General features: G+C 35.0%; 2 protein-coding genes across 2 annotated transcripts; both read right to left on the bottom strand.

Moving 5' to 3' along the window:
• Positions 1-285: 285 nt before the first annotated feature.
• LOC125607209 lies at positions 286-2,097 on the bottom strand. The gene has a single exon (XM_048777069.1). It carries the CDS (start codon positions 2,095-2,097, stop codon positions 286-288), a length of 1,812 nt encoding a protein of 603 aa, XP_048633026.1.
• Positions 2,098-6,656: 4,559 nt separating this feature from the next.
• LOC125590083 (ethylene-responsive transcription factor CRF2-like) lies at positions 6,657-8,446 on the bottom strand. The gene has a single exon (XM_048763059.1). It carries the CDS (start codon positions 7,767-7,769, stop codon positions 6,834-6,836), a length of 936 nt encoding a protein of 311 aa, XP_048619016.1. The 5' UTR covers positions 7,770-8,446; the 3' UTR covers positions 6,657-6,833.
• Positions 8,447-11,450: the final 3,004 nt, after the last annotated feature.

The raw sequence follows: 11,450 nt of genomic DNA, 5'->3' as shown, positions 1-11,450 counted from the left end.
CCTCTCAGCCTTTACGAGAATATCAAGTAGATCACTTAAAGAGATCATTCTTCTAGAAACGGGACTTAACAAACTCTCACTGGACTTACAAAATTCAAGAAGCATTTCAACCACTAAAAATGTCAGCTTGTTTGACATCTTTTGGAGTAGTACAGAAGCATCTTTGGATCTAGCATCTTTCACAGTTTCTTTATGTTTTAAAACAGAAACCTTTTCCCAGCTATGCTCTAACTTGGAGATCTGCATTTTAGCCATAGACATATCATCTAATGCAACTTTCAGATTCTATAACTCCTTAAGTTTTTCAATCTCATGTCGGATACCTTCTCTTTCAAATTGAAGCATATGCCTTTGCCTCTCTAGTTTTTCTCTTTGAATTAGGGACTGTATACGCTCCTCTTCCAAATTCTTCTTTTGCTCAATGCAATACCCAATATCTATTTTCTGTGTCTTGATACCCAACAAGATACCATCTCTTCCACTCTGTATCTTGCTGAGCCACTCTGAATGCTCCACCATTATATTCATGAATTCTTCAGCTATCAACCACTCGTCAGTCTGTTTATTCAAGTTGGCTTCTGTTTCTCTGAGCTTTTCCTGCTCTAATCTTTTCGCCCCTATAAAAATATCTAGCTCTTCTTCCTTCTCCTTGAGTGCTTTCTGAAGTGCATGTATCTCATCTTCTTGTATCTTGACATTCTTGTTAGCTTGGCTCAAGAGCTGTGTTTTGTTTTCAAATTCAGAAGCGGCCACAGAAACTTTCTGCTTTTTGACTGAAAACTCAACATGCACTCGATCTAGCTCTCGTTCTTTACGATGAAAGGACAACTGCATAGCAGCAAGCTCCTTGTCTCTTTCCCTAAGCTTATGCTTTAACTCTTCAATCTCAGCTTTATTAACCACTTGAGTTTTGCGCTTACCATTTTTCTCCTTCCACATCTGTTTCAGCAAGTAGTCTCTCAAGAGCTTGTCATCTTCACCAAGCTCAGATTCTTTACTGAAATATTCATCAGCAATCTTCTCCACCTCATTGTCTTCTTTGACTATCAAAAGATCACTTTCTTCGCATCTCAAAATCTCCGCAAACTGATCATACCATTTAGTGTAGCTGACGGCATGGTCCCTTGTTTCAAGCGGGTCACTTATCGCCATCCAAACGATGTTATCTCGGAGCATCCCATGTTTTGAGTGCTTCTCTTTGAACGCTTTCATTCTCGGGTCCTTGTTAACAAGACCAACCATGTTTTGGTACTCCTCCATCATCCAATGACCCTTCTTCTTGGACGCCAATCTTATCCTCCTCCAAGCGTCTTTCACATGGTTCATGTGTTTACTCATCGTATCCGTAAGAGTTCTCCAATCGTTGCCATGTTTATTTTGATACTCTACAACGAGTTCCAAATCATCTTTACTCCATACACCCTTTGATACTTCTTCCAGTAAAGTACGTGTACAATAGTACAAACGAGAATATGGCCTCCAAGGCAAAGCAATTGCTATAACCATTTTGATCCATTCTATTACAGATCTCTTGATCAATTTGTCTTCTTCCTTTGTAAACCACTTACCCCTCACCACGTCAACTTGTTCATCTTCGTCTTCTTCATTACTTTGTTTAGCCTCAGCGTAAAAATCTTCAACTTGGTCAGAAAAGTTTATGTTTTTTCTTGCGATGCTTCTTGATGGGGTGGTGACAGCTTCATCACTCTTACTACCCTTTTGCTTATTCTTGGATTTTTGTACTGTCATTCCCACATCGTAATCATCAACACGCTTTCTTTTTTTCGTATCTCTCTCAGCACCATCATCGTCACTGTATGCGAGTGCTTTCTCATGACTTCGACTTCCTTCATTAGCTTTGTTGCTTTCGGTGTTCATTATCTCATCACCACCAGATACTCTCTTGTGCTTCTTTATCTTCTTAGATTTCTTTACGCCATCGTTGTCAGCTTCAAAATCATGCCTTTCAACACTTGCGATCTTCTTCTTTATAGACTTGCTATCTGCCATGGTTCCTTGAGATTGAACCGCAATATTACTCGTCATTGTCATCTCTTCGACCGTGTAAGACTCCATCGAATCTAACTTGAACGCCATAACCGTTACAATTCCCCATAACACTTGCTCAAGTCCGAATTTTAGGGATTGAACTTTATTAGAGGTCCAGTATTGAACCTGTTGCTCTGATACCACATATAGAATCACAATCAATCTTAATAAGAATAACTCTCTTATTAATCTCTTGAGGAAAATAACTCAAAACCTCAAGCTCTATCAATCTCACACAATTCATAATCTCACACACAATCTCTCAATCCATAAGTTATGCAACACTCTTGCATCTCCTTATATAGAAATCAAATTTCCTAAACTTATTAGGTATAACATATTTGGAAATATTTCTAATCCTTTAAACCATAACTCGGTAGGATTAGAAGTTAACTTATTTCTTAAGTTTCCTTTTTTCTTCGAGCTTAATCCAACATCATCACTGTTCCACAAATGGTCGTTGATGGTCAGTGGAGACCGTCAGATCATTTCATGGTGATGGTGTGAATGGCTTGGTTTCTAAACTTTCTATGTTGATTGTTGAATCATGAATGTATGCCAGAAAGCCCAATGGTTAATTCAACAAAGCCATTCAAAGCTTTTTATCAGCCCATAATGTTTACTTTCGGGTCCTTTGACAACGGCTTCAACATGACAAAACATACTCAACCATTATGATAACGTTTTGAAAAGAAAAAAAATCAATATTTGATTTAACAAAAACACAAGGGAGAATAGGATATATCTGATCAACTTGTTGTACTGATCATACAATTCGATAGGATTCAAACTCGAAATGGTGCATCTTTAGCAGATAGCGGCTTAATTTTATCGAAGGCTGTAATATGTTGCTAGTTAAGTCGTCCTTTTTAGCTGTGTGTATTTTAGCATAGGAATGATCATTTAGACATTTAAATGTACGCGGGATGTTTTAATTCTAGACGAACACTTGTACGTAAAAGATGATCAAAGCCTTCACAGGACAAATGTTATAGACGAACCTTATAACCCGGGGATATTTATGATGTTCTTTAAGCTGCGACTTTAACGTAGGAAAATAGTAACGTTGTGGTACCTATAGTACAAATATTCAAACTCAAATTAGATTGTTGCATTATGGCGAGGGAACTAAGAATAGAAATGTGAGATAACATAGCTGAAAAAGTAGTTGGAAGGTTAGTTCAGTCAATTAAAAGGAAGAAGCCAGAGCAAACATGTTGTGTATGGGAATAGCACGAGAATGGTACGTGAGATATGAAATTAAAAGACATCATTTTTTTTTGGTCCTTCTTTTAATGTTCTTTATTAATGTGTCTCTGCCACTTTTCATGAGACACTGTCTCAGTCACCTTCTACTCCACATGTATTTTCTTACTATACATTGTAAAAATGTTTACGCATCTGATATTTGTACCGTTTATATCATTATATGATTATGTAGACAGTGTGTATGTACAAACATACACAAATACATATATATCAAAGTTTTGATTTATATCACTATATCTTGAATGTCGGTGGACCAAAGTCAATCATAGGTTTGGAGTTACATATCATGGACTTCTTTTGAAACAATATTGTCAGAAAGTTTAAAAACTAAATCATTTCTTTATGATTCTTCTAAGAATACTTTTGGTAGGTCGACTAATTAACAGTATCATCCACCCAAACGTATAGCGTATTTGTGTTGATTTGAGATCTTGGTTTCACAAATCTAAATGTATAAACCAAAAATTCATATTTATTTTCACTATCTTTCTCAGTTTTCCGCTAGACAAGAATATACTCACATGTACTGTATACATTAATATTGGTAAATGAAAATACATCAAATTAATAGCAGGTACATCTCTTGCTAAATTCAGATAAGTGCGACCATGCACTACATCAGGCTTTCTGGATATAATTGTAAATTTGGTGATAATTGACGTGAATGAATAATGAGTGATGAGAAGTGAAAATCAAATACGGGAAAGTCAACTGAGGTCAAGATAGCGTCGAAAGTTTGACACAGTATTCTGTAACCAGGACAGTCCTGGACCGGTACAGATAAAAGAACCCTGGTTTGATCCGGTTCACAGAATTCTTCACATTTGGCATTGGCTTAGTGATTACTTCCCAGCTCTAAAGTATCTAATAGACACCTGGTTCAATTTCAACCATTCCACATAGCTTATCCAAGGACCCAACCCAACATGTTTTTGCTAAACCACTGACGGTCCAAATTCGCTGGACCACGGGATTCTGGAGCCGTACATTTTCATATCTGAGACGCGTCATCATAGTGGGTCCCTAATACATGGTTGTTAATTCTCGGTATGGACCGTTGGATCAAGTCATGACGCGAACGGCGAGGATTGCTTTTTTTTTTCTTGCATGAGTTTGTTTTCTAACTTTCTAATAACCAAAACTGAAATAAAGATTTATCATGATATGTGTTTTTATTCTATAGTTAGTCTAAATTAGAAAATCGCAGCGAAGATCTCATGAAAGGTCCCCATTTATCTTTTGGAATAAATCTTACAAGAGCTCTGGAATTTTGTGACAAACCAAATCTTTGCATGAGGGGACACTATATTATAGTGTGTGATTGTATATGCATGCATATCTTTGGCCCATGACCATATTCAAGCCTTACAAAATCAGGAAAGGGCACTGTAAGTCATGTGATTTTACTATTTTTATTTTTCAATAACTAAATATATGTAAATGGTGTAAATGTAACAATATCTTTACGCTTTGACTGCATTGTCTTTGAGTGATTAAACGAACTCCTATTTACGCTTTGATTAGTTCTTAACAATTGGATCAGTTATTTACTCTCTTTTCTTGATCATGTCGGTAGGATTCAAAGATGTTATATAGCTGTGAAATTTAAATGAGAGTTTTTGTTTTAAAACTTAACATGCGAGTTTAAGTTATACTAGTACAGTGGAACATTGATGGGTATGCATGAAAAATCACGTAGTTCACATGAATATTTTAGGAAATGGGCCCTAGCCATTTAATACTTCTTATTTTCCGTATCTACAGATTCATTATAGTAGATACATTCTAAATTCTCTAATAAACCCAAGCCGTACATCTTTGAATTGTGTATGTAATAAATATTTGGACCTATTTTCTTCTTTTTTTCCTTACGCAGTAGATTATTAGAATGTAGTATATCTTACGCTTGAAAAAATCAGCAACTTGCATGGTTATTTCTGAATATTGTCGGACATATTAAATCTCTTATAAATTCTGTTCAAAATTTTATATACAATAATTTTAAAATAATTGCCAAAGAAATGTAGCCTCTGAACTTCTTTTACGGGCAGAAGAAAAAAGGATATCTAGCGAAAACGACATGACTCTGCTCTTTCTCGAGTAGTTGCGGCTCTAACCTACGCGTCAGTTTTTTTCCCCTGCACATCTCTGTTTTTCAATCTCTTAAATATTTATTTTGAGATTTTCTTCTAATGACCACAGGATGGACACAGAACATCATCCGTCTAGGTCCAACACCGAATATTGCTTCGTTGGAAATCTAGAATCATGGGACAATAATCTTAGGTTCTCTCACAAGAAGGATCCACTGGACTGGACTCACCAAAAAGTAATGAACAGCAATGCATTGATTAAAGAAAAATAATAACCTCAATGATTCTACATGCTCCAGTATCTACTCTTGTTGCGGTAGACTAAAGTCATTCCACGCAAGCTGCTCGTCCATATTAAACATATTTTGACAAAGATTGATTGTACTAGGTTTGGGAAACCAGAGTTATATTCCGATGAAATCCATATAGAACCAACTCCGCGCGGACCATGAACAAACTTGTTAAAACTCGTCTCTTTTCTTTGCAATTAACGGTTCACTTGGGTGGTAAGGAATAAATCAGGACTGGATGACCAAACAAGGCTGGAGTCAACATGGACCTGGTTAGTTTTCCTATCACAACATATCAATTTGTATGAGAATGACACACAATACCTGAACATAAACCCACAAAATAAACCCAAAAATATGATAAAAGAAAAATCTGATTTTTAAAAAATTTGTATTTCAAAACATGGCAGAATGAATAATCCCACAGACAATTTAATTGAGTGTAAAAACTTGTAGAATGCGTTTGAAGAGTTGTAGTCAATCAACCACTCCCACTGCTTTCTCTCAGGTAAACCTCATGAGACTTATCAATAAACTGCCAAAACATAGTTTCTCTGATGTGGCCACATTTCACATTTCAAATCAAACTTAGATTCTCTCCTCCCTCGTATCTAGTAGTCTCAGTCTATCCACCTGTCGAATCAACTTATTCACATTTTAAATCTATAAAAAATTAGCTTCTAACCGTGTATACTTAGCGCTTTTGTTTTTTTCTTTCTAAGATGATGATTATCCTTAACTAATAAACAAAACGTTTAACCAAAACTTTTAAATTGTTCCCATCACGTGAGACCACACGTATCTCACCAACAACAAAAACAAAAAACCAATAGAAAAAGCCGAAAATGAAGGGAATTTTCAGTCGACCAAAAATAAAAAGGAGATAGAGCCCAGAGCACGTGAGGGCAAAGACACTCCACCCCAGTAAACAGAGTGACTTAAACTTAAACGTAAATAATTAATTAATATTACCATTGAAACATTAACTACATTAATACAATTTCATTTCATATAACCACAAAAAGTACCAAAAAAAAAAAGATAAAACAAACATCACGGCTATATCTCACCGGTACAAAACTTCGCCGTCCGTTTAATAACGGCCGGTAAACTATTTTATTTATAAAATATATTAAACAGCAAGAGGATCCGACCCGAATAGATCCCCAATATCTTGAAAATGGTCCTCCACGTGCCAGCTGGATAATCCGGATCCGAAATCGAATCCAAAGTTCATACCCGTGCACGTCGTATCTCCGAAGAGATCTTCTCCGAATAAGTCGCCGGCGATAAAGTCGCTCCTGAAATCGAACAAATCATCTTCTGCGAACAACGGCGCCGAGAAGTCGGAGAAAGTCTCTGACGCCGTCGTGGAGGGCTCTTCCTTGACGATAACTGCCGGGGTTTCGTCGACGGTGAACGGAGATCGAAGAACAGACACCGGCGAGCGGAGTATGTCGCTGCTGACGGAGGAAGAAGCGACGTCGTCTTTGATTTTGGCCTTCTTCTTGACCGGTGACGGCGGAGGAACGGAGAAGTTAGTGAGAGCGTCGGGGCCACGGAGCTGAATGGCGGCGCTGTCGTAAACCAAGGCGGCTTCCTCCGCCGTGTTGAAAGTTCCGAGCCAGAGGCGTACGCGACGGAGCGGATCTCTAATCTCCGCCGCCCATTTTCCCCACGGGCGCTGCCTCACGCCTCGGTATTTCTTCTCCGGAGGAGCAGAAGCTGGTTCCGGTTTGACGATAACCGCTCTCTTCCTTCTTCTCTTCTTCGGTTCGATTTGAGTACTAGAACCGGTACTAGCAGCACCAGAATCAAGAACTACAACTTCGTTTACGAACTTCTTGATACGACGGCGTTTTGAGGCGAAGCGTTGGTGTGTTTCTTCTTCTTCGTCTTCGTCGTCGCTGGAGGAGTCTGTTGCGTCTGGGTCGGTGACGGATATACGGATAATCCTTGGCTGTTGAAAGTGGTGGTTGTTGAAACCTGGTACGGTTCTTGTCGTGTTGGTTTTGTGCTCGGTGAATTTGATATTCGGGGGGAGAACAAGATTCTTCTCCGGTTCCATTTCTTATCTCTCTCTGTTAGTTAGACTGTGTTGTGTGTGTTTATATCAGAGAGAGAGCATTAGAAAGCAAAAAGGTGATAAAGGAAGAGACAAAGATAAAGATGGACTTTTGAAAGAAAAGAGGAAGAAACTTGAAGAACAAGAGAGAGAGAGACAAAGACTGATGCTTCTCTGCAAAAAGCTTTATCAAAGAAGGAGAAGAAATCTGCTAGATAGAAACGTTGGGAAAGAGAAGATTTTCCCGGAAAAGTTAAAGAAAAAAGAGCTTTTTGTTATTATTCTTATGGAATCAACACAAACACACCGTTTGGTTATCGAGAGAGAAAGAGGAAGATGCTTCTTTTGGAGAGAAGGCTGGTTTTTCTTGGAAATATTCCTGGAAATTTTCAAGTGTGCAGCAGAGGAAAGAAAATGTTTTTTTGAAGAGTGTGAGAAAGAGTGACACGGGGAGGAAGATGGAGATTTAAAAGCGGCAGAGCACATGTAAGTAAAGAGAGAGAGAGAGAGAGAAGAAGTGACTATTTTATAGGATCTTGAAACGGCTGATAAGTGTTCACTCCGGGTCTTTTTTGCTCTTTAACGATACTTGTTTTTTGGGTATATTGTAAAAAAATATTTTCTCCAATTAATCGCACAAATTTACTAGATAAACATGAATTTTTGTATGTAAATATTTCCATAGAACTCGTTTTTTAATGTTTTTCATGCATTGTGCAAAAGAAAGAGTGAACTCTTAAGCTATATACAAGGGCTAATGGCGATATCAAATGGAATATAGACAATTAGCAAAACTATATTTCTTCTGTTTTAAATTTTTGGTAGTTTTTAGTTAAAACACACAAATATTAATAAAATGGTTATTTGTTAAAATATCATTTAATATATAAATTCAACCGATTATAAAAATATACACAATTTAATTAGTCATACAATGTTCAATAAATATAAAAGTTGTATTGAGGTATTAAAAATATTTATATTATGAAATAATTTTTTTACTAAAACTATTTATTTATGAAATAGAGGGAATACTCGTTAAAAATGAATGTATATTGAACTGAAATTAAAGTAGTTGTATAATTAATTTTTTTACTTAGTATTTTAATATGTATATTAATGCTTAATGGGCAACATGAACATTAAGAAAATAAATCAAAAGGAAATTAGAAAATATCTAATTCGATTGTTTCAAAAAGTAATTTGACAAGATTATCGCCTGTGAAAACAAATGCACAAGTCAATGAATTGACATGTGTTACATAAAATTGGTCTGATCCAACGGCTGGGACGTGCCTTTCCCTGGTAGGTGACAAAGAGAAAAAACATGTACAGTATTACTCCAAATAAAGTAATTATACTAATCTTTTTTAATTGGTCTCGTAATTGGAGATTCAGGTCACGTGATACCGGAGACACGGCCAGTCCTACTTTTGACCAGAATACTTAATTATACTTAACGGCAGGTGATTAAGTCTTTAATCTAAAAAACCTCCGTACGAAGCTTTCTTCTTTTCCTATATTTTACCACAAGTGTGCTTTTTGTCATTTGGGCATAGCAAGTTGCTTGTGAAAATCAAGGACCGTTACGGGCAGTTCTTTATTGTTTTAACCTTTACCAGTCTCTTTTGTTACAGCTGGTGGCTAACGTGGCAGACAACAACCTAGGACGTTGTGCCAAAAAAATGCACTGTAATTTTTTTGGAATCATTGTATTACTTCTTAACTGTGATTGAAATTCGATATTTTTTCTCTCTTTCCTGCAAAATTTAAGCGAGTACTATAAAGTATAAACAAAGCGCCTTACAGTTCACTAGCTTTTCTAAATTTGGGTCGAGAGGTAAATTAAGTAGCGAATATGAAAGATATTAGTCGTAAGTTACATTCTGCAATAAAAAGTAATTACTATAACTGAGTTTGAAACCCTTTGACCAATCCTAGTTGAAATGTTTTGATGCAATCGGGAAACACTTCTCATTGGTCACTAGTGTTCGTATCTAATAGCATTCATACGAAAAGGTGGCAAAACTTGCGTGTTTTTTCTTTACAAATGCATGTTATGACCACAGTTTTACAGAAATTTCAAGTCACCTAATTTGCTAAGTAGTGTTAATTGGATGTTGTAATCATGTATATGAAATCACGCTTTGTCACAAAATTAGAACATGAGCTAGTTAAGTATTTGATCTAATTGACTTATATGGAACTGAGATTGGCGATATAATACCTCTAAATTTGTTATAATTTAATGATATATAAATTAAATACAAATAAAAATAAACTATGCTTTTTTTGCAGAGATACTGAAAAAATATCATAAGCAATTTTTCAAAATAGGAAACAATCAATGTAAAAAGTTTTTATTAGATGGACACGTTTTAAGATTTATTCAAAAATATTTCATGGTTGGTTCTTTGTTCTCGGGTTTTAATGGTTATAACTTATATATACTCTTTATATTTTAAACAAAATGTATGTTTAAAATTCTTACACATATTAAGAAAATATATGAAATTTGGATTAACAATGCATTATTTTACGTAGTTAACTATTTTCCATAATTTTGAACCAATAAAATTTTAATAAACACAATTATATTTTTTTAAGTTTACAATTTACCATTAATTCATACATTAAAAATATAAAAATTGTATTTTTTTGAAACAACTTTTTTCTTAAAACATGGATCTTCTTTTGAAACGTAAAGAGTAATCCAATGTCTTAGTTTAAGTTTCCTTATCACTGTGTACCGATAATTAATAGATCTACCTAATTTAGTTTTAAAATCACTTACGTATGTAGAGTGAACAGTGATGTATTAAACGTACTGTTATACTGTGATTATATAAAATGTAAATAAAGGTACATGATATAATAGTATAAAACTGGGCAAAAGATATTGGAAGCCCATGCTATATTGCCAAAGAAAGCAACAAGTTTTCTTTGCAGGGTATGTGAACCATGAAGCCGTTTGTTGGTCTTGTCTTTCCCTTCAGTTTTTTATTTGCTTCTTCTCTGCTATACAGTTCTCCCAACATCAGTAATATGCATTATGGCTGTATGTACAGTAGTGTACTTTAATTATTTCGCTGTTTGAGCTACTTTTTTTTTTTTTTATCAAATCGCTGTTTGAGCTACTATATATTATAATTTGTTTTAAAATTCATTTCATGTAGCCTATAAAATATAGTTGTGATAAATGTTGTTGATTTTTTTTACGTATAGATTTTTAAAATTTTTTAACACTAAGACGTTTGGGGCTGAATTTCTTAATCCACTAGTTCTGAACCACAACATATAATATTAGTTTTAAACATTGTTTGATATGCCATATGTTTCATAGTCTCTCCGTTACCTCGAAACCAAGATTTTCTAAAATATTCATGCTTATTAAGAATATAATTAATGTTTACAATTTAATATAACTTTTTTATACACTTTCGAATAATTATCCACCAATAAAATTTAATGAATTCAAATATTTCTAATTAATGCTTCTCAAAAATATACAAAGTATGTTAATAAAATAGAAAATCTATCTTTGTAGAACAAGAAAAATATATAGAAAATTTTACTTTCCAAATCATGTATAGTGTTTTGTATAAAAACACACATTTCAAGTTTTTTAAAGAAAAACACTATTAAATGTATAAACTAAAAATAATTTAACCATTCATTAAAAAC

This window comes from Brassica napus, chromosome A3, assembly GCF_020379485.1.
Source record: "Brassica napus cultivar Da-Ae chromosome A3, Da-Ae, whole genome shotgun sequence".
Lineage (NCBI taxonomy): Eukaryota > Viridiplantae > Streptophyta > Magnoliopsida > Brassicales > Brassicaceae > Brassica > Brassica napus.
The sequence above is the reverse complement of the archived record's forward strand: the minus strand, read 5'-3'. Positions and strand labels throughout refer to the sequence as shown.